Source organism: Vulpes lagopus, chromosome 7 (assembly GCF_018345385.1).
Source record: "Vulpes lagopus strain Blue_001 chromosome 7, ASM1834538v1, whole genome shotgun sequence".
Lineage (NCBI taxonomy): Eukaryota > Metazoa > Chordata > Mammalia > Carnivora > Canidae > Vulpes > Vulpes lagopus.
In genome coordinates, this window is record NC_054830.1 from 1185241 (window position 1) to 1207249 (window position 22009).

At 63.8% G+C, this 22009-nt stretch overlaps 3 protein-coding genes across 4 annotated transcripts in view; 1 reads left to right on the forward strand and 2 right to left on the reverse strand.

Annotated features, from left to right (window-relative positions):
• Window positions 1-631: 631 nt before the first annotated feature.
• MOB3A (MOB kinase activator 3A) lies at window positions 632-15597 on the reverse strand. Of its 2 annotated transcripts, none has more exons than XM_041763402.1 (4): window positions 15396-15597; window positions 6875-7407; window positions 3636-3838; window positions 632-1722 (listed from the first exon to the last, which is right to left on the reverse strand). In XM_041763402.1, the coding sequence occupies exons 2-4, from the start codon at window positions 7293-7295 to the stop codon at window positions 1693-1695; spliced, it is 654 nt and encodes a 217-aa protein (XP_041619336.1). In that variant the 5' UTR covers window positions 7296-7407; window positions 15396-15597; the 3' UTR covers window positions 632-1692. The 2 variants fall into 2 exon arrangements, with proteins under 2 accessions (XP_041619336.1, XP_041619337.1); XM_041763403.1 differs by lacking the exon at window positions 15396-15597 and adding an exon at window positions 11823-11973.
• A 231-nt stretch (window positions 15598-15828) lies between these two features.
• On the forward strand, window positions 15829-18890 carry IZUMO4 (IZUMO family member 4). Its single transcript, XM_041763410.1, has 10 exons — window positions 15829-16122; window positions 16469-16549; window positions 16644-16715; window positions 17060-17086; window positions 17183-17258; window positions 17417-17464; window positions 17549-17563; window positions 17822-17839; window positions 18092-18106; window positions 18436-18890. The coding sequence occupies exons 1-10, from the start codon at window positions 15909-15911 to the stop codon at window positions 18524-18526; spliced, it is 657 nt and encodes a 218-aa protein (XP_041619344.1). The 5' UTR covers window positions 15829-15908; the 3' UTR covers window positions 18527-18890.
• Window positions 18891-19919: 1029 nt separating this feature from the next.
• Window positions 19920-22009, reverse strand: part of AP3D1 (adaptor related protein complex 3 subunit delta 1) — a 39669-nt gene continuing 37579 nt past the window's right edge. Inside the window, exon 32 of the mRNA XM_041763320.1 lies at window positions 19920-20950. Within this exon, the coding sequence (XP_041619254.1) occupies window positions 20855-20950 (96 nt within the window). The 3' untranslated portion in view covers window positions 19920-20854. The remainder of the gene's footprint in view (window positions 20951-22009) is intronic.

Consider the following 22009-nt stretch of genomic DNA (forward strand, 5'->3'; position numbering starts at 1 on the left):
GCTCCCGAATTCTTAGTGGGTTCTGGAAATTGTGGTGCATTTGCAAAATCGGCGGGGAAGGCAACAATGGCCCTGGAGGTCTTGCCAAATAGCCTGGTGGCGGGGAAGCGGCTCCTTCCCGTGGGACGGCGCGCCCTCTAGGGGTGACAGCCAGCGCGGCCCGCTCCTGCCCCACCTGCTCCCCCCCCCCCCCCCCCCCGGGGGCGCCATCGGCACGCGGAGAAAGGGCTCTGGGCCAGGGCTGGCTGGCGGCGGCCCAGCCGGTTTGCCCTCCAGATCTGTCCTGCACAGGAACCACGGTTTTCTGGCTCCTGCGTGGGGCGCACAGCAAGACGCAGTGAGAATCCTGTCGAAGGGCCCGGAAAGCCCCAGACGCAACCGGCGGGCCGGGGAGCAGGTGCCGTCCTGACGTTCTCAGCCTGTTTTCCAGGAACCTACGTCCCACAGCCCAGCCTGACCCCCCGGAATCCTCATCGCACGATACTCTGTGCATCGGCTCAGCCACGGGGGGCACTCGGATGGGCCCCCAGACCTCAGCATGGGGACAAGGGCTCCCAGGTGACGACGACAGTGACGTGGCCAACACCAGGCCTTGGGCAGGGAGACAGACATGACGACCAGCAGCCCCAGGTACAAAGGCGGCAATTTATTCTGATGTACGCGCGGGAACACCCGTGGGCAGGGAGGGTGGGGAGAGTCCCCGCCACCTTCCCCGACCCGCTGGCCTGCGGGGACAGCCCGCAGCCCCAGGACACAGTGGTTGCGGTGCTCGGCCGAGGTTCTGCATTGACTACATTCAATCAGATGGTCATCTCGGGTCCTGGGGGGGGCTGCCTCGCCGGGCCTCCTCCAGCTGGACCCGGGGCTTTCTAGAAGGACCGAGGCCAAGGTCACGTTAATTGCACTTGCTTGGTGTTGGGTGATGGCACCCCTCGCCCCTGCGAGCGTCCCACACACCCAGAGGTACTCAGAGCCGGTGCAGTCCAGACTGGAAGGGCTGCCTCGGCAAAAGGCCACTGAGGACGCTGCGTGCGGGCGGGGAGGAGGCACGGGCAGGACGGGGCTCCTGTGGTCACTTCCGTGCGGCCCCAGGCAGAGCCCTGGCCACTGCCCCAGTGTCCACAGGAGACAGTGCTGGGGTTGGGGTCCCGTCCCGACACAGGGCCACGCAAACACACGGCTTCCACATCACGTTGTCAGGCATCTGCAGGAAGGCTGACTCCAGCTAAATATTTGGCAAAATTGTAAAGACTGCAGCCTGGGAGAGGGTCCGACGGGAGAGTCACCCCGTGTATTCAGGAGGGGGACGGGGGCTCACAGGGAGAAAACCCCAATCGCTCATGATCCATGACGGGGCTCAGGGAAGCTGGGGAGCAGGTGCGAGGTCGTCGTGGGCATCGCGAAGCAGACGCAGGGTCACTGGCTGCACGTGGCGGCCGGTCCAGTGGGTCCACGGGGCAAGTGCAAGTGGTTCACAAAGTGGGTTCTCCCAGGAGCTCCACACATAGAACCATGGAGTTCAAGTTCGACGCCTGCCAAGGAGTCAGGCTCAGGGTGGCTGCGTGCAGACCCACGGCGCCGAGCTCACTCACTGTCGCGGCTTTCTAGAAAGTATGGGTCCATGTTCCAGAGACACGGCCCTCAAGCGTGTCTCCTGGGCACTGCCTCAGTGACCACGGGGCCGAAGGGCTCTCAGTGGCACATCCGCGCGGTCATCTCTTTCTGTTAACAACAAGCAGGACATCAGGTCACCCTGATACAACCTTTACAGCCGGGGACGGCAGCCGTGGGAGTCTGTCCCAACAGATGAACGACAAATGCAAAAAAATCTAGGTGTGAAGGCTTCCTGCCACGTTCTTTTGTTTTCTCTTAAAGATTTTACTTATTTATTCCTGAGAGACCCAGAGACAGGCAGAGACACAGGCAGAGGGAGAAGCAGGCTCCGTGCGGGGAGCCCGATGTGGGACTCGATCCCGGGACCCCAGGATCACGCCCTGGGCTGAAGGCAGGCGCTCAACCACTGAGCCGCCCAGGCGCCCGTCTCGCCACGTTATACAAGACAGACCCCGAAGCCGCGGGGCTCAGGGGCAGCGGGCAGATCACCTCCCGCTTCATTTGCACACGGCCTGCGGGGGTCGTGGCTCCAGCGCATTACCTCGGCCTCCGCCTGGCCCGGAAGGAACTCAGCATCGGGCGCCTGCTGGCTCCGTGGGCTGAGCACCTGCCTTCAGTTCAGGTCACCGTTCTGGGGCCCTGGGATCGAGGCCTATGCCGGGACCCCTGTCACGGGGGAGTCTGCTTCCCCGTCTGGCCCTCCCCTCGGCTCCTGCACATGCTCACTCTCTCTTTCTTAAATAAACTCTTAAAAAGAAAAAAAAAGAGAACTCTGAGCATTGATGTGGGAGAAATAACAAGGGATCAGGATGCTTACTAAGAAAAGAAAACCAGGGAGGCCAGGTGGCTCAGTGGTTTGGCGCCGCCTTCAGCCCAGGGCGTGATCCTGGAGACCCGAGATCGAGTCCCGCATCGGGCTCCCAGCATGGAGCCTGTTTCTCCCTTGGCCAGTGTCTCTGCCTCTCTCTCTCTCTCTCCCCTCTGTGTATTCTAATGAATAAATAAAATCTTAGAAAAAAAAACAAACAAGCTGAGAGAGACCCAGCAGGCCCTCAGAACATTCTAGCATTTCCATGCTTGGGGAGATGCCCTATCCCCTGGAACGACCCTGGGACCTCACCTGGGGGGATGTTCTTGACCTTAGGGAACAGTGGCAGCAGCTAGTGGGAACTTGGAGGGCAGCTGCCTGCAGCCCTCTGACCTCACAGGTCTGGCTAAAAGCCCAAAGCAAGGTGCGGGAGCCTTAGGGGAGGGCCCAGCGAGCCACCCTTGCTGCCTGAGCCATCCCGTCACCAGGCTGCGGTGGACACGGGTCTAGCTGGCAGATCCACAGCCACAGAGCGGGTTGCCACAGGCTGGGAAAGTGCCTGCCAATGGAGATGGGGCTTCTTCTGGGGCGACGGAATGTTCTGGAACCAGAGGTGACGGCCGTAGCCCCTTGTGAATGTATTAAATGCCACTGAACAGTTCAGTTGACCATTTTAACTTAGGTGCCTTTTTTTTTTTTTTTTTTTACTTATGTGACTTTCACCTCAGTTAGAAACACATCATTGCCTGCTCTCCATGCAGGAGGCGGGGATGTGGGCAGGGGAGACGGGGCCGCCCAGGGTCAGCACCCAGGCCCCCAGGGTCTCCCGCAGGGAAAGGGGGTGCAGCCGCAGGAAGGAGCGGCCGACTCCAGGGCCGTCCTGGGATGGCTCTGGGCTATGGGGCGGGGTGACCTTCCCAGGGGGCCCCGAGGGCACCGCAGCCCCAGGATTCAGGGCCTCTGCCTGTCGAGGGTGGGGGGGGACGGGTGGTTCACACGCGGAGTAGGGAGCAAAAGCACCAGACACAAGCCCGGTGGGTGGATCCCGTGTGCGGGAATCCAAGTGGCCACACCACTGTCGCCGTGTCAAACTTGGGCCCAGACCCAAAGAACCTGCCTCTGCTTCCCTCTCTCCATGTCAGGCTACCCACCAAGCCGGGCGTCCGGGCCCCCATGTCCCCCGCCGCCCCCGCCGGATGCCCGCCCTGCTCACCAGCGGCTCCAGCTCTTTGGTGTCGATGAGGCCAAACTCCTTGACGAAGTAGTAGAAGTGCTTGTAGCAGGTGTTGACGTGCGCCTCGGAGCCCATCTGCGCGATGCGGTCAAAGTGGTGGATGTAGACGTGCACGAAGACGCGGAACAGCCGGGACAGGATCTTCTTCACCACCTGCAGGAAGTTCTTGGGGAACGGCGTGCCTGCACACAGGGCGGGGGTCAGGGAGGCCGCGGCCCCCCCGGGCCCCGCTGCCCCCCCGGGTTCTGGGCTGTGCGCTTCTATTCCTAGCTCTGCTGCTCTTCTTTTTTTTTTTTTTTTTTTAATTTTTATTTATTTATGATAGTCACAGAGAGAGAGAGAGAGAGAGGCAGAGACACAGGCAGAGGGAGAAGCAGGCTCCATGCACCGGGAGCCCGACGTGGGATTCGATCCCGGATCTCCAGGATCGCGCCCTGGGCCAAAGGCAGGCGCCAAACCGCTGCGCCACCCAGGGATCCCTCTGCTGCTCTTCTTAATTGAACGGGACGACCCACAAAAACATGTTTCCTGACGTCTGACACTCCTCACGGGGGGTCTGCCCGCCTCGAGTGCGTCTTCACAGCGTCATCTACGTTCGAGCATCGACGCAGCTTCGCTGTGCACGTGTACGTGTGCTCACTCCTGCCATGGAGCTTAAGGAGTGTCTTCCTCACTTCCCTTCCTTGTGGTCAAACGCCCCAACCAGGGGAGCCCCCGTGCCAGCCCCTCTGGCAGCCTGTGTATCAGGTGCCCCAGTGCTCCTTTCTGCACCCCCTCAATCCCTCAATCATGCGACTTCGTCCCATACAGACAGGGTGCAGTCGGCACCACCGGGTGGGTGCCCGGGACCGGAAAGAACACACTGGCCCCATCGTGACCTGGGGGCTGGGGGGCTCACGTGCTAACAGCCCAGGGGCAGCACACGCGATCCGGACAACAGTGCGCTAATCGGGGCGCAGGGGGACGTCCACCCCCCACAGCGGGGCCCAGGTGGCTGCTCTCCGCCGGGAGAGGTCTGACCTGACGTGCGTGGAACAGAAGGTGAGCGGGAAAGCGACGGTGCTCCGTGAGCTGTGAGACAGGCCCAGCCTGACCCTGTGCCCTCTCGGTGCCCCCCGCCAGCCCCTTCCTCCGTAGCTGGGCACAGATGGCCGCTCCGCCCTAGCAGGGGCGCCTGTGTGCAGCTTGTGCTGACAAGCATCTGTGAACGGCGACCAGGCCCAGTTCCCAGGCCACGAACCGCCTGGACGGTTTGTCCGGCATCACTGAGACCCGTTTTCCCCGCCACTCGATTCTGCAAGGATGAACCCTGATGGTCGTCCTCGACCCGCATTTGTGGGCACCCGAGGAGCAGCTGCTGAAGGCCGTGGGGTGGGCCAGCCACCTCCAGGGGCCCTGGTCCAAGACCACTGCCCTGCGCCTCTCTCCTAGCACAGGACTCCCCAGCAGCGATCCCGGGTAGCCTGGCTTGGATGGGCTCAGAGTAGACTGTTCCAGGACGCCACTGCACACACTCGCAATGGTCTCTCGTGCAGGGGTACCAACCTGGCCCCCCACCTGCTCTTATAAATAAAGTTTACCGGGAACACAGAGCCCCCTGTTTGTAAATTGCTTCTGGTGGCTTTCGGTCTACACTGCAGATCTGAGTGGTCAAGACAGACTGTCTGGCCTGCGAGGCTGGAAAGATTTGCTAGCTGGTCCCCATGAGAAGAGTGAGAAGTGTGCCAGCCGCTGGCCTGACACGACAAGGTCTAAGGGGTGTACGGGCGGGAGCAGAAGCAACACGGGAGCCGCACTGAACGTGGACCCGTTCTCTCTGCCCGGCCACACGGTTCTTGGCAGTGGCACAGACAAGAAGCGGAGAGACACGGCTGTCTGTCGGAAGCACGTCGTTCTGAATGCCTGGGTGGGGTCCTGAAACAGGGCTGGCAGGGGTGGCCCAGGCCAGGCAGGCCCCCGACACGGGCGCCTGGGGAACAAGGGCTGCGCAAGGCCGGCAGCCTGGACTCAGAGTCCCGCTGCACAGCCGTGTGCCACCTGCCAGTTCCTCTTCTCTGCCTCTTCCCAGCATCCTCTTTGGTAAACTTGGAATTCACCTTCCCTGGGTGCGGGGCAGGCTGGGCATCTCGAGTTCTAGGGTGCCGACCCCTGAGGACCTGGTGGGACTCGCACGGGGCCTAGCAAGGCTGGGAATCAAATGACACAGCCTCCGGGGCTCCCCACAGACCCGGCGACCTGAAGCAGGGACTGTTGGGAATCCCGGGCCGGGGGTGGCCTCTCCCTGGATAGTCCCTGGAAAGCCTATGCCAGCGTCAGCCCTTCCGCGGTGCAGATGCTGAGTAAGGGCCCAGGGGAGGAACAAGCGGGTGCAGAGCTGGGCCTGAGACCTGTCTGCCCGGCCGGGGTTCTGGGACGCCGTGTCAGTGCTGATGGTGACAGAAATCCACGGCTGTGGGTGGCTCCTGGTGCCGCTGTCACAAACCACCACCGGCTGAGCGGCTTAAAGAACTCACGTGCATCTCTCACAGTTTCCAGTCAGTGTCACTGGGCTGAGGCTGAGGCACCGCAGGATGGTTCCCACCGGAGGCGCCAGGGAGAACCCGTGCCCCTGCTGCCCTGGGAAGCTGCCGGCATTCCTAAGCTCATGGCCCGTCCCTCCTTCCCCGCTGTCCTACCACCTTCTCCCCTCGCGTGTCCAACCTCCCTCTATCTTCCTCTTACAAGGACCCTTGTGATGACATCCAGGGTCACCTCCTATCTCAGGGACCTTAGCTTAAAGAAGAATGTGTTCACCACACGGGAGCACATCCCTCGCCTTTGAATAGGAGCAAGGTGCCCACACGCGCTGGCCCAGGGATGGCCCCCGAGCCCACGATGTTCAGGGAGGGTGCCAGACCCAGACGGACGCGTCCTGCAGGACCCCACTCCCAGGAGGTCCCCAGAAGAGGCCCATCCACAGAGACAGAGAGGAGGTGGTGGGAGCCAAGGGTGGGGTGGGGGGCGGGGATGATGGCTGATGGGGATGCTACTGGGGTGGTGGAATGTTCTGGAACTACCAGTGATGGTCTGCACAACTCTGCGAACATACTATAAATGCCACTGAACTGTACACTTTAAACGGGTAGACGGCGGGCATGTGAATCCTGGCTCGACGTGAGAGCGAGTGGGGCCTGCCCTTCCCGGTGCCCACGTGGCCCGCCCCAGCCACTCCGACTCACCGACGTGGGTGGGGAAGAGCTCCTCGTTGTTGATCTGCACCTCGATCCAGTCCATGAGCAGGTCCATGTAGCGGGGGGCCGACAGCGCCGTGGGCTTGCGGAACTGGTGCTCGTCCTGCCAGCGGTACTCGTACTTGGGGCCGCCCGACATGATCGGGCAGGACTGCTCCGTGCACCCGTCGCCGATGGTGCCGTAGATGAGGTTGACACGGTTGAAGAAGTCCACCACGTGCACGGCCACCCAGTCATTGAGGTCCTCGCCCGGGGGCAGCTGCACGGCCAGCTTCAGGTCCAGCCCGGCATTCAGCGACGCCTGTGCCTTCTTGTGTAGCTCGAAGCGCTGGGTGCCCGGCTCAAACTTGCGCTTGGGGCGGAAGGTCTTGTCCTTGTTGAAAACTTGCTTCAGGAAGGGGTTGGACATCTCGGCCCCCTTCCCTGGCGATGCCTCTGTGGAGGGGCCCAGGCAGGACAACCGTGTCAGGCAGGCGCCGCGGCGATGGGAGACTTGCTGGACCCCACGGCTTCCCGGAGACCTGGAACACGGAAAGGGGAGGAACCGTCACCTGCTTCTGGCAACCCTGCTCTGGAAGGACTAGGAGGCAGATCGGGGGGATCCCAGGACTTGTGACGTTCAGTCCACCAAGGGGGCCCCAGTTGCTCCACGGACAAAATGGTCCGTGGCAGGTCCCCACTGCCTCAGACCAGAAGATGCAGAGACAGCTCCCAACAGGCCGGAGCCGGTGGATCCTCCCCGCGCCCGGGGGCGTTCTCGCACAGCAGCAGGGGCTGGAGATCCGCAGACACCAAGGGAGAGCGCGGCGTGTCAGCGGCGCCCTCCGTGGACAGTCGTCTATGTCCCTGCGGCCTGCAGACGGAACCTCATTTGGAAGAAGGTTCTGCGCGGACACAATCAGGGATCTCGGGCTGGGCACCTCTTAGATTACACAGGTGTCCCTGGTGCGATGACAACCGTCCTTGCAAAAGGAGACACAGGCGCATGGCAGACAGCTGCACGAGGGTGGAGGCGCCAGGGGTGCCGGCACCGCCAGAGCCAGGCGCAAGGCTGGAGCACTGTCCCCACGGCCTCCGAAGGGCCCAGCCCTGCCCACAGCCTGGCCGGGGGTCTGGCCTCCAGAGTTGGGAAAGGATAATTTCTGTGTTTCTGCATTGCACCCTAATCTCCCCGCTGCACCAGGGCCCACCCTCATCTTGCCACCCGAGGATGTGTGCAGAGCCCCCATTCCCGACGGGTGGACTGGAATTCTAGGGGGACACTCTCCCCTGCAGGGCCCATTCCAGAAGCCTGGACAAGCCCATCTGCTCGTCCTGTCTGACCAACACAGGACCACGACGGATGCCCACCCTACTGGTTTCCCTGGGACGAGGTCCTGCCATGAGAGCCCACCCCCCGCCCCTCCCTCCGCCGTCTCTCTGCGCTGGGTCCTCCTCTGTTCCGTGGGGACAGTACCCGGCTCACATCAGAGAGCGTGAAGGATGAGGTGGGGCGCATGAAGCGGTGGCCGGGCTCATGCTGGGGATGCAGCCACCCTGCCGGGCCGGGTGTGCTCCCCACCCTGCCACGGTGGTGCCGCCCCCCGCCCTGCTCCCAGGAGTGTGCGGTGCGCTGGGACAGTGGGGGCTGGACGCCCCAGGGGCTGGCGGGGTGGGGGTCTTGGGAGTTCACGGGGGGAAGGTGCAGAAGGGGAAGTGTGTGGAGAGTAGGAAAGAGGAAGGGCCTGCCCGTGGCCCCACGCCACATCGTGCACCTGCACATGTGCAACCATGTACGTTAGTCAGTGCCCCCCCGCTTCTCTGCTTAAACGGTGGGGTTCATTCCTCTAACTCGGGCCCGGCGGGCAGTGCCCCTCCAGACCCAGCACGGTGCTCGTGCCGCAGCAAATTACCGCAGACCCAGAGCTCCTACCAGCCCAGCTGTAGTATCAGAAAGTTCTGGAGGCTCCACATCTGAAATGGGACTCCCGGGGGCTCCTGCCTCTCCGAGTCCAGAGGAGGCCCCATACCCTCCAACCTCTGCTTCCCTCATCACACCTGCTTCTGTGGGGACGCCCCTCACCCCCCAGAACCAGGGCGGCCCCGCAGAGAGCGCCGGCTCGACGTCGGCCCTGCTGAGGGAAGAGCATGAGAGCCCGGGCGCTGCCGGGCCAGGTCCAGGGACCCCAGGCCCGGACTCCTGCGGGGCCCGGCGAGTGCCCACAGTGGCCCTGGGGCAAAGACGACGGGCTGACGACAGGTGCCCTGCTCCCAGCAAATGGGCAGTAGGAGCTTCGCCGGGACACCCGCAGGCGCCGCCCCTAGAAGACACCCTGAGAGCCCGCGCTGCTGGCGGGGAGGACGGAGGGGGGCCGCGGGCCGGCGAGGCAGTGCCTGTGGACGCGGGACAAGGCCGGGGCAGGTCTCCCTGGGGCCCTGGGGGGACCAGCCCCGTCCACGGCATTTTGAACTTGTGACCTCCAGAACCGCGGGATGACAGATCCGTGTTCCTTTAGGGCCATGAAACTTGTGGTCACTGGTTTCAGCAGCCCCAGGAAACTGAGGAGCCAGTTGTCACCGGCTACGCACGACCGCCTGACGAGCAACGACGTCAGCCAGGCCCGGTTACTCGTGGGCCAGGGTGTCCCCTTCTCTGCGCCGAGCGGCCAAGCCCGCCTGAGCAGCCTGAACCACAGGGACCCTGAAGGTGAGCCCAGGGACGGAGGCGCGGCCGAGGACAACAGGAGCCCCGGGGAAGGCGAGGGAACCACCGCCCCCGGGGAACGGCTGTAAGCACGAAGGACAATCGCCGGCGCTGGTGAGGACGTGCAGAAATCGGAACCGGGGGGCATGGCTGCTGCGGGGAACAGCCCAGGGTCAGGCGGATCTACCCCAGGGCCACCCCGAAGGCGACAGCAAACATCCACACGGAGACTCGTGCACACATGGTGGCAGCTGCACGACTCACGTTCTCACCAAAGGCTGGAGACGACCCCCACGTCCCGCAACGGGTGAACACACGAACAGGCCTTGTCGGCCACGAGAGCAGGGGTGAGGCCCCCCTACGCCGCCCCGGGGACGGACCTGAGCCCCTGACGCTCAGGGAGGGATCAGGAGGCCCCACGGGTGTGAGTCCACGTGTGTGACACGTCCAGGACGGGCTTGTCCACGGGCAGGGAGGGTTGGCGGGAGTGGAGTGACGGCTGACGGGGATGGGCTCCCCTGGGGTGACAGGATGGGTGGAAGCAGACGGCGGCGGTGGTTGTGCAAGGCTGGGGACGTCCTGGGAGCTGTGTGTGTCAGTGAGTGGGCTGCGGGCTACGTGGGTCTTGTCTAACGGGGCTGGGACTACGCGGTGGGCAAAGGGGCGGGAGAAGAGCCTCCCTCTGGGCCCAAGCCGCCGCCACCCCTGCTCACTGGGCCCACGACGGGGAAGGCGCGGGCGCGGGTGGCGGAGGAAGCACCCCGTGAGGACCGGCGGGGCGGCTCCCGGCAGCCCCAGCTCCGGAGCAGGAGGACGCGGGCCTGTCAGCAGAGCACGGGGGCCTCCCTCCCCACGCCTGGCTCTGGCCGCCGCCACCATGTCCTGCCACCTCGGCTGACCCCTGCCGGGCACTTCCCGGGACCCCTGGAGGAACGCGGCAGACACACTTCACGGGAGGGAGGACGGGCCCCGACTGGCTCGGCCCCCTGGGCCCTGCGGATATGGGGGGGGGCCCGGGCACCGCGGGAGGCGGAGCAGCTCGCCCCGTCCTGGGACCACAGGCGTCGGTCCCCAGACGCTGCCCAGGGTCCCCCGGGGGCAGGGGCGCCCCAGCTGAGACCCCGTATGGAAGATAGTGACTCAGCGCTACCCCGCTGAGGAGGAGTTAGGTGGCGGGGACAGGGACGAGCCAGAGCGGGAACGGGCGCGTGGGTGAAGCCAGCCTCCTCTGCCAGGCCGCACCCGGCGCAGCGAACCACCTGCCCATCACGCAGGCGTCCGTCGCCGCCCCCAGGCCAGTGTCAGGCGCTGTCCCCCCACCCCCACCCCACCCCCCGCCCTGCACGGCCTCTACAGAACTGCACGGGTGCCTCTGCTCCAGGGCCCCGGGCCGCCTACCCGCCCTGGTGTCGGTGGATGGGCACAGCCCGGGGCACCCAGAGCCCCACAGCGGGAAGGTGGCGTCTGAGAGCGCAGGGCAGCGGCCCAGGACCCCTCACACCACGGCGGCTGTGCTGGGCAGGCCGGCGGCGATCCCCGGGGCCCCCTGAGACCAGTAAGGCCCAAGGGGCCTGCATACCTGTCCCGGAGGTTAACCTGCAAACCTGGCCACGCTTAGGCCACTCTGGCGCAGGTAAAGGGCCAGCGTCCTCCACCGGGAGGGCACGTCACCTCTGCTCCAGCCGCCTGACAGCAGGGCTTGGGCACTTCCCCATCCCAGGGCTTACTTCAACCTGCACACACCCTCCGCCTGAGAGACGAGGTGGGGGTTGCGTCCCTGTCCGGCCGCTCCTGCGCATGGACTCGCTTCCGGGCCCCTTATGTAACCCCAAGCTGAGCCGCACCCTGACAGCCACTGCGGACGGGGGAAAGTGCCACCCGCCAGTGCCCGCTGGGGCCTCTCGTCCTGGGGCCCGTCGGGCATGGCTCCGGGGCCTCAGCCGCAACCACGGCACCTGGGGACCCGAGACTGGAGGGCAGAAGCAGGCTGGGGGTGGGCGGTGTCTCCATGTGGGGACCAGACGCACCCCAGGGCAGTTCTGGAAACTGGGCCCAGGCAAGGGGGGGAGGGGGCTCACAGGGCTCCTGCCCTCGGTCTCTTCTCAGAAAGTGCGGGTTTTTTTAAGCAAAGCAACCATTTTCTAGGAAACTTCCCCGATGTCCAGAATCCCCCTCAGGAGCAGGTTTCTATGCGACGCAGACACCCCGCGGCCTGGAGGTGACCCCCCCCATTGCCAGCCCCACCCTGGTTACCGGCTCTTCCCGGGCGCCGTCCTCGGTGGGACAGGCCTGTTGGGGTCAGGGCTCTGCTGATGGCCAGGTTCTTCCCTCGGACATGTGCTCGGCGGTACTTAGAAACTTCTAGACTGATGAAGATGACAAATTCCCCGGCCCCAACACACGCCCTCTGCCCCCCCCCTCCCTTTTTCTTCTGAAAACCAAACAAAGCACAGTTCCTCCAGGCAGCGGCCTTGCATGACCTCCCGGGGAGGCGCTGCCACTTCCTTCCGGTGCCTCTGCATCCTGTCTTGGCCACTGACGCACCCCGCACCCCCCACTACGGGGACCCTGCCCTGGGGCCGGGGGGGACGGGAGGGGACAGGCCTCAAGCTCAGAGGCCGGCCCCTGGGCGCGGTGGGTTGGAGGATGCTCTGGGGCCCCGATCTGTCCCGTCCCAGAAGGCCGCCCCCCACAGCTGCAGTTTAAATGTCAGCCCTGCTCCCCGGGGGGAAGGCCCCCCGCCATCCTGCAGGACCACAGAGGGTGCTGCCTGCCGCCTCGCCACGGGGGTGGTGCTCTACTGGCATCAGGCCCTTGTGTCTTTGCTTCTGGGCTCAAGTTCCCCAATCTGTGATGCAGGAAGGCAGGAAGCGGTTTGCTGAGACCACTGCAGGCCAGGTGCTCTCAAGGGGTCCTACGCGCTCCCGCCCTCCTGCGGATCCTATTTTATGACCCGCTGTGATACAATTCACGTACCACAAATAACTTTTAAAGTGTACAATTTTGATGGTTTTAGTAAAGTCACAGGGCAGTGCAACCATCACCATAATTCTAGAACATTCTCCTACCTCCAAAGAAACCCTGTGCCCATCAGCAGTGACTCCCCATCCTTCTCTCATGGGTTGAATCCTGTCTCGCGGGTGGGGGTGGGGGACAGAAGGCAGATGAAAGGCGGCAAGCCACCAGGGCCGCCCCCGTCGGCTGAGGAGCCGCCCCAGCTCTTCGGGGCCCGGCCCGGGGTCTCGCATGTCTCAAGGGGCAGGGCAGGAGCAGCAGAGCCCCTGCCGGTGACTAACGTCAGGACACCCAGGACACGCATTCACCGCTGAGAAGACCCTGGTCTGAGGGGACACAGCGTGTCCACTCCCGGCCATCCTCTGTCCAGGGTGCTGCGCCCGCCACTCTGCCCCCGGGGACGCTGGGCCACGTGTGGGGACCCCCAGGGTACTCCCGGCATCAAGCGCTCAGCTCCCACAGCCCTAATGACCCCCTCCCCGCAGAGAGAGACCCCGCCACGCACGCCTTGTTCTGGTCTCAGGGGACGCAGCAACGCCCACCTCCTTCCCAGAACCCGGATTCTGAAGCTGCTGTTGCTCTTTTCGGCTTAAGCAATCTGAACCTCGAAATTCTAGGAAATGAGGAACAGGGCTCTCCAGCTGGGGCATGGCTCGAACTTCCCCGAGAAAAAGCCCAGGCTCTGAGCCGGCTGCTCGGGGAATTTCTGCTAAAGCGCCGTTTGATGAGGCGCTGGGCAGGGAGAGCAGCTCCCGGAAACCCGATCGATGGCTGCCGCCTGTCCTGGCTGCGCGGCGCTGGTGCACACGGAACAAACAGACTGAAAATCGTTCGGGGAAAAAAAAGTCCAGGAACTGAACTAGCATTTCTGAGGCCTCCCTGAGGAACTAAAATAACCACTTTTGCTTCTGCTGAGAGAGAAAGAGAGAAAGAGAGAGAGAGAGAGAGAGAGAGAGAGAGGGAGACACGGAGGTGCACCTAGAACTCAACTCCCGGTTACCTGGGCGCCGCGTTCGCAAACACCGCTCTCAGCTTTCTGAGCGACGTCAGGGTGATACGGCCGTGCTCTCCCTTCAGAGAGACTCAAATAAAACCCCTGAGCCAGACACAGACATGGAGGGGACGCCACATACCCCGTGGCTCCAGGTCTAGGACCTTCTGGAAAAGGCAGAGCCGTGGAGGTGGTAACAGGGCCCACGGTGGCTGGGGTGGGGGGGGTGCTTCGGCGGAGCAGGGGATCTGTAGGGCCGGGGCCTCCTCTGGGCCACGTGGCGACAGTGGCTCGGTGTCTGTGACATTCATGCAAACCCACGGGGCTTGCAGCAGTGATGGTGAACCCCGGTCACCTGCGGGCTGTGGCTGGTAACGTCCCGATATTGGTCATCACCTGTCACACATATCAGGCTCTGGCGGGGATGCTGGTAATGGGGGAGGCTGTGCATTTACGGGGAGATGGGGCCTGGGGGAACTTCCACCCCATTTTGCTGTGAACCTAAAGTTGCTCCAAAAAATAAGCGCAATTAAAAAAAAATTATAACAGCAAAAAAAATCATAGCCAACACCAATTCAACTACAATACACCCAGCACTGGGTTAAATCCTTGAGTAGCTCGCCCTGTTTAAGACTAAAGCCACAGAAAACAATGAATCCCGCGAAAGCAGGACATTCATTTGTGGAAGGAATGTCACAGAAAACACTAGAAATATTACCTGCACCAAAAGCATAACTTAAAATTTTCCAGTAGCCTTGCTATAAAGTGAAAAAAGTACAAAGAAACAGGTGAAGTTAACGCTAATACTGTATCGCATTTGACCGAAAAACAACAAAATGTCATTTCAACACCTCCTGGAAATTGAAGTTATCACGGATGTTTTGACTTCAAAAAAAAAAAAATGTGCTCTGTGTCTGGGACTTGGGTGTCTGTGGCACCTGCCGGGCGCCCCGATTAGCTGAGGCGGGCTTGAAGGGCTGTAGCCACACGTGGCCAGCGGCTGAGGCCGACAGCTCCGCTCTGGAGGGGTGAGTGAGGGGGAAGGCACACAGCAGGAGCCGGGTGTCTGCAGGGTGGGGGCAGCCGGGCGCCCACTAGCTCACCCATGGTCAGTCGATGGGTCCAGGGTGTTCTGAGAACAGAGCCCGACAGGTGACCCCAAACACCCGGGGACACAACCAATCCTCGGCAGGTCAACTAGGCAGTCGGGGAGGCTGCAGGCCCTGCCCTGAGGACCGCCAGGTATGGCCGCAGGCTCGGCTCAGCCCCTAAAACAGGCGAGTAAGGGCCCTGAGCTCCCGAGTGTGGTGAGCGGGGAGCAAGGAGGCCCAGCTGGGGCCGAGTGCAGGCAGGCACTGCCCCCACCCGCGGTCGCCACCCCCCCAGGACCCGGCCTCCTGCCGCCCAAGGTCGCCTCCCAAGGACCCGGCCTCCCACGGCTCGCAGTCACCCTCCCGAGGACCCGGCCTCCCCGCCCCTCTGGAGGATCCGGCCTCCCGCCGCCCAAGGTCGCCCCTCCCGAGGACACTGCCTCCCCCCGCCCGCGGTCGCCCCTCCCGAGCACCCGGCCTCCCGCCGCCCGCGGTCGCCCCCCCGAGCACCCAGCCTCCCCCCGCCCGCGGTCGCCCCCCGAGGACCGGCCTCCCCCCGCCCGCGGTCGCCCCCCGAGCACCCGGCCTCCCGCCGCCCGCGGTCGCCCCCCCCAGCACCCGGCCTCCCGCCGCCCGCGGTCGCCCCCCGAGGACCCGGCCTCCCGCCGCCCGCGGTCGCCCCCCGAGGACCCGGCCTCCCGCCGCCCGCGGTCGCCCCCGAGGACTCACCTGCGGTCACGCCCCACCAGCCGGGCGGCGCTCGCGGCTGTCCGGTGTCCGGCGTCCTCCGCCCCGTCCCCTCCGCAGCCGAGCACAGCGCGCACCGCCGGCCGCCGCCGCCCCGCCCAGGCAGAGGAACTTCCGCTACCGGCCGGGGCCTCCCCGGAAGCGGAGCCCAAGGGGGGCGAGGTCCGGAGAAGGGGCGCCCCCGCCGCCGCGCTCTCCTGTTGCCGGGCAACCGGAAACGGGCCGGGACGCCATTGGCTGGTGCCCGCGGCCTAGGGGCGGAGCTTGCGCGGAGCCGGGAAGGCGGAGCGGGTCTTCGGGCCTGCGCCAGCCCGGGGGGCGGAGCTTGCGTATGCCGTGGGCGCATGCGTGGGGCGCGGCCTGGGGGCGGAGCTTGCGGGGCGGGGCGGGGCCTGCGTGGGCGGGGCCGGCGGTTGTCCGTTGCGGGGCGGGGCCTGCGCCGGGGGCGGGGCGCGGGGGCGCCGTCGGTTGGCGGGCGGCGGGCGCGGGCGGGCCATGGCCCTGCTGCTGTGGCTCGGCCTGACCGCGGCGCTGGCCCGCGGCTGCCTGCACTGCCACGGCAACTTCTCGGAGAAGTTCTCCTTCTACCGCCATCACGTGAACCTCAAGTCCTGGTGGGTGGGCGACATCCCCGTGTCGGGCTCGCTGCTCGCCGACTGGAGCCGGGACACCTTGAAGGAGCTGCACCTGGCCATCCCCGCGGAGATCAGTGAGGGCCGCCCGGGCGCGCCCCCTCCCCGCCCCGCCCCCGGCCCCGCCCCCGCCCCGGCCGCTCACCTGCGCCCCCGCCCCGCCCCCACCCCGCCCCGGCCCCGGCCGCTCACCTGCGCCCCCGCCCCGCCCCCGCCCCGCCCCCACCCCGCCCCCGACCCCGGCCGCTCACCTGCGCCCCCGCCCCGCCCCCACCCCGCCCCGGCCCCGGCCGCTCACCTGCGCCCCCGCCCCGCCCCCACCCCGCCCCCGACCCCGGCCGCTCACCTGCGCCCCCGCCCCGCCCCCACCCCGCCCCCGCCCCCGACCCCCGGCCGCTCACCTGCGCCCCCTCCCGCCCCCAGCCCGGGAGAAGCTGGACCAAGTGGCGGACGCCGTGTACGGGAAGATGGACCAGCTGTACCAGGGGAAGATGTATTTCCCCGGTAAGGGGGCGGCCGCCACGCGCGGGAATCGGTCGGCCCCCCTCCGCCCGCCGCGGCCTGACCTCCCTCCTGCCCACCTGCCCACCCCCACCAGGATATTTTCCCAACGAGCTGCGAGCCATCTTCCGGGAGCAGGTGCATCTCATCCAGAACGCCATCATCGAAAGTGAGCACGGAGGGCCGAGGGGGTACGTGGTGGGGGAGGGCCACGTATTATTTCAGGAGTCCCTGGGAGGCTGGGGCTGGAGGGACATGGATGAGCCCATGGGCACCGGAGGGGGGAGGGGCAGCTCCCCGAGGCAGGGTCCCCCTTCGATCCCGTAGGCAGCGGTAAGGTCCCTTGGATAAACCCCGCGCCTCCCTGCCACCTCCCCGCCACCTCCCCCTGCCCAGGCCTGGAGGCCTGCGTGAGTAGTGCTGCCGCCCTGCCCCAGCAGTTGGCTGGGCCACCCGGGGTGAGCCTTGGGGAGGGCAGGAGCTAGGGACAGGTCAGTCCTCTTGTCCCCACAGGCCGCATTGACTGTCAGCGTCACTGTGGTGAGTGAGCCCCTGTGCAGCCCGGAGGACCCAGTGGTGGTGGCGGCCCTGGAGGCCGAGGCGGGGGAGCCCGGGGCTGCGTCTCCTGTGTTGCAGGCATCTTCCAGTACGAAACCATCTCCTGCATCAACTGCACTGACTCACACGTCGTCTGCTTTGGCTACAACTGCGAGTAGGGCTCAGGCTGGGGTGGGGGTGGGCTTGCCAGGGACCCACCTCTGACCCTCTGTGGCCTTCCAGCCCCCCGGGGGGGGGCGCAGTGGGGGCCTGTCCGTGAGCCCTGGGTTCTGGATCCGGGGCCTCCCCATCTCCACGCCCGTGTGCCCGCAGGTCGTCAGCACAGTGGGAAACAGCCGTACAGGGCCTCCTCCTTTACATGTGAGTTGGGGCAGCTGGGCTCCGGGAGGGCACCGTGACCTCCAACCCTGGCGTTACCTGATTCCAACCCTGCTGTCGTTGTAGAAATAAGTGGCACAAGTAAGTCCCCTGTCCCCAACCACGTGAGTTTTATCAGAGGCAGTGTGCTTGTGAGTCCTGGTGGGTGAGTATGTGCCAAGGCAGCCACAGGAGGCAGTCCCTGGCTGGCCCCGTGCTCAGGACCCCAGCTGCACAGGGGGCAGGACAGTGGCCAGAGCTGGGGAGGGCCCCTCCATGATGGATCTGGCCCAGTGGAGGGACCAGGGGGCCACAGGCCCTAAAGCTTGAGGCTAACTGGGACTCTGTGCTGTATTTCAGACAGGACACCAAAACAAGGTAAGCACCCCACTTACCTTTGCCTCCCCAAAACCCTGGCTGGGTCTTCTGAAAGGGATGTGGGACAGTCAGGAAAGGGGTGGAATGGGGGCCTCCCAGTTGGGGACAGACAGGGACAGTTGGGGACAGGGCAGCCACAGCCGGCAGGGATCTCTGTGCACCTGGGACAACCCCGATGTCACCTCTGCAACCACACCCAAGTGATCAGTTCATGAATAAACATCAGCTGCTTCTCTTCCTGACGATGCACAGAACCACTCCAGCCTTGTGAGTGGCCCAGAGGGAAGCAGGCTGAGGCCCCGGGTGGGCTCTGGGGGGGGGGGGGGGGGGCTCCATACCGAAGGGTTGAGCCTAAGCCAGAGATCAAAACCCAATAGCCAATTTCCCCAAGGGCTGCCCCCCACTTTTGCAGCTTGTGGTGGGAGTCTTGGGTGTGACCCCAGTACTGGCCAGGGGATAACAGGACAGGGCCTCCATACTGAGCTTGGAGGGTTTTGTCTGCGGTGCCCCAGGCCTCCAGCGAAGACCCTGGGCTGGGGGGCCGGGGGGGCAAGGCGGGTGCAGAAGGGCTGAGGGCACCCATGTCTCCCCAACAGTCTGATATCACCAAGCTTCACATGTCTTGAGCCCCCACACTTGGCCAACCTGACTCTAGAAAATGCTTCCGAGTGCCTGACCCAGCACTGATGACCACCGGGTTTGCCAGAGCGGCCCTAGCCTTGAGGTGGAGCCAGACTCAGCTGGACTGTCCCAGCCTGACCCCATGGAGCAGGCTGCCGCTGCCTCGAGCCCCTGCACTCCCATCAGAGCCTGGGGCTGGGCCGGGAGCAGTGTGTGGCTTTGTCGGGCGGGGTCACAGAGCTATTAGATGCAATGATTAAATGTCCCTCACATTTCTCATCACGGCGCATCCTTGTCCAGGGAACGGGGGCTGGGGCCCCAGAGATGTCCGTGCCTGTTTACCGCAATCCGTCTGAACACAGCTGGGCAGACTTTCTGCACGGAACCAAGCTTGTGGAGCGGGTGGGTGCTCCTGAGGACTCCCAGCGAGCCGCAGTTTGGTACAAACCAGGGCCAACTTTCGTGCCTCTTGGGGTTCAGGCCCCATTGCACTAAACTTGAGCCATGGGAGCACAGGAGTCCACCTGTGTTCTGCAAACCCTCCACGTGGGTTAAGAGAGATGGGCCGCAAATGGCATGATGTAGACAGACGAGCAGGGACTTGGGAACTAGGGTCCTACCAGGACGGAGCCTAGTGCCTGGAAGGGCTGCCACAGCGGGTTCATGCAGGTCAGGAAAGTTGCACAGGGCACCTGAGAATGACGTCCTGGCAGCTGTGCAGAACAGTCTCCTGGGCCAAGTGCTCGTCCGAGGGGATGGGTGTTGGGAGTGAGGGCTGGTTAGTGGGGCCAGCAGAGCCCTTGCCGCGTCACTGTGGGGTGTGCCCCTCCAGGCTTACCTTTCCTGGCCCTGGGGAGGAAGGAGAAGGCCAGCAAGGGATCTGGCCTGAATATGTGACACGTGGCTTTTTTCCACTGAGAAGAGTGAGAAAGCCTTGTGGCTGGTGTTTGGGGCGGGTGATTCTCAAACAGGGACACTGGTGGAAGGTGGTCTGCCGAAGGCCGGTCTCATGAGGGACCCCAAGCCGGGGATTGTCTGGGTCTGGGCTCCGCACTCTCCAGCGTGGGATTCAAGCTCGACGAGCCATCCAGCTTTCCATCTCCCCACCCAGCGTTACTTGTCTCGAATTGTCTCTTGTCCACGTGTCAGTAAAGCCAGCGGAAATGTGGCAAATTAGAACAAGTAGGGCCTGCCTCCCACCATCGCCCGCAAAGCCCCTCCTAGTGGGGTCCCCTGGGAAGGGAAGGTAGGGCATGCCCACTGTGCATTGCTGGTGGGCCTTCCAGAGCCCCACGGGTGGGCTCAGGCGACTCCTTGCCACACTGGCCAAGCTCAGGTGCCTGGACGCTGTGGGGATGACCTCACCACCACCACCCGGGGAAGGAGGGAACAGGGCTGCTCAAGGACTGTGAGGCAGTCCCCACACACTGGCATGGGCAGGACATCCAACAGATAAACATCTGTTTTACAAGTTTATTGGATCATCTTGACACAAAATCATTACAGCAGCGTGATATGTCTCTCTCCTTTATCTGGGAATGTCGATAGCAAATCAATTCTTATATAACACATCATACAATTTTGAGGTTCTAGAATCACCGCACAGGATTCTGTAATAGATTACTCTACATGCTAAAGTGACAGTGTTCGTCAGAAGGAAGTCATGACGTCGTTGAAGACCATCACCTCTGAGGAAGTGCATCTCATGGGCGTGGCCTGGGGTCCCCATGCCCCCTCCGTGGGGTGCATTCCAGGGGCCGGGGCCACCCCAGGAGTGAGCCTTCCCAGCAGCTGCGGGCACGACGTGGAACCAACCCTGTGGAGCGTTGAGCAACAGGAAGGACTTGGAATCCCCAACAGTCCCACCACTCACCAAACAATGCTGACGGAGACACATCTCACTGAACAGGAAAAAACTGTAAACCAAAGGGTGCAGGTTGTGCTCCGTCAGGGATGGTGACTGGACTTCCATGGCAGGTGGCAGCCCCCGTCTGACACACGAACACGCGAGTAGGACGCAGAGAACACAACAGACAGCAGCCTGCACGACCCTCTGGCCACAGCGGAGAGGGCGGAGGGAGTGTCTCTGTGGTGAGCAGGAGCCCCCAGGCAGGGTATCCGGGGGCCTCGTGGGACTCGGATGGCCTCACAGAAGCAGGACACGCCGCCCTGCACCAGCCACCGAGCGCCCGTGGCCTGGATGGCGGTGAGGCCTGCTCCTCAGGCAGCCGGCCTAGCTACTGGAGCCCCCGCCGGTGGGGACTGCATCCGGGTTTCTTGCCAAAGAGAGTGCAAAGAGTCAAAGTAAAAACAACGACAGGATACATCAACGCAACATGTCACCTCGCCACGTCAACACTGGGTGCCCTGTCCCGGCGAGGCCGCAGGCTGGGCTCAGCACTTGGCCAGCGTGGCTTTCATCTCCTCCAGCAAGTTGCTCAGCAGCGTTGAGTCGCTGCATTTCCCGTCGACTGATACGGACTTCTCCCCCTGGAAGAGGGAAAACCACCATGGAATTTTGAAATACAACACAAAGATATTGCCTCGTGACAGTATGTTCATCCTTTTAGTTTTTCATGAGGCCGCCTTCTGTGCTCAGAGAATTAAATGAGGGAGGGGTCCCGGGTCAGATGCGTGTCTGCCTGGAAACAGCGAGGCACGTGAGGCGGCCCGACCCTCGAACTGGAGAACCCCTATCCAGCACTGCGCGGGGCCTCAGCAGACCGTGGGAATTATGCCAAAAACCCGCATCCTCGCTGGGGGACCTCGGGAGGAGCATCCAGAGCCTCGAAGGTCCCGGGGAGGACCGTGGGGAAAGCAGTCTGTGAGCCACCGGGTTGGTTCCCCAGCACTGGGATGTGTAGATGTTGCCCTAACGAGCACATGCACCACGGGATCATGGCCGGGCCAGCCTGGGGCTGAGCCCACACGCAGCAGCCCCGACATGCAGGAGAGAGGCTATGAAGCCTGTGCGCACGCCCTCCACAGCATGAACACAGCCCCGAGTGACTCAGCATCCAAAGACCCGGGAAAGCCCAGCTCAGCTCAGCAGGAAAGACGACCACGGCCAGGCCAGCATGAGGCAGCTGTGGGGCCATCTGGCACAGGCCCACAAGCCTACTCTGAGGATACCCGAATGTCACTGAAACAGGGAAACAGCACACCTCAGCAAAGAAATGTAAGATCTCAAGAACCACCTCCTCCATGGAAGTTCTAGATGTGAACACGTCATCCTCAACACGGAACATGCGCTGGGTGAGACTGATGGCAGACGGCCACAACAGAGAAGACAATCTGGGAACCCGGGCCAAAGGACAGCCTCACCTGGACAGACAGAGGGTAGGGGCGGGGAGGCGGGCCGCAGACACTCTAAGAATGCGAACACACGTCCCTGTTGTTGGGGTACCACAGGGACGTGAATAACCCAGTGCCAAGAAAGGACTTTTTTTTTTTAAGATTTTATTTTATTCATGAGAGAGAGAAAGAGGGAAGGGGATGGTGGGCAGAGACACAGGCAGAGGGAGAAGCAGGCTTCATGCAGGGAGCCAG

What these genes read in the sequence shown, in the direction of transcription:
- MOB3A (XM_041763402.1), bottom strand. Translation starts at nt 7,295, where the DNA reads ATGTCCAACCCCTTCCTGAAGCAAGTTTTCAACAAGGACAAGACCTTC. An exon ending in GCTCTTCCCCACCCACGTCG is followed by an intron (nt 3,839 to 6,874) that starts GTGAGTCGGAGT and finishes CCCTGTGTGCAG; the next exon opens with GCACGCCGTTCCCCAAGAAC. An exon ending in CCAAAGAGCTGGAGCCGCTG is followed by an intron (nt 1,723 to 3,635) that starts GTGAGCAGGGCG and finishes TGTTGTTAACAG; the next exon opens with AAAGAGATGACCGCGCGGAT.
- IZUMO4 (XM_041763410.1), top strand. Translation starts at nt 15,909, where the DNA reads ATGGCCCTGCTGCTGTGGCTCGGCCTGACCGCGGCGCTGGCCCGCGGC. An exon ending in CCAGAACGCCATCATCGAAA is followed by an intron (nt 16,716 to 17,059) that starts GTGAGCACGGAG and finishes TTGTCCCCACAG; the next exon opens with GCCGCATTGACTGTCAGCGT. An exon ending in TGCTTTGGCTACAACTGCGA is followed by an intron (nt 17,259 to 17,416) that starts GTAGGGCTCAGG and finishes GTGTGCCCGCAG; the next exon opens with GTCGTCAGCACAGTGGGAAA.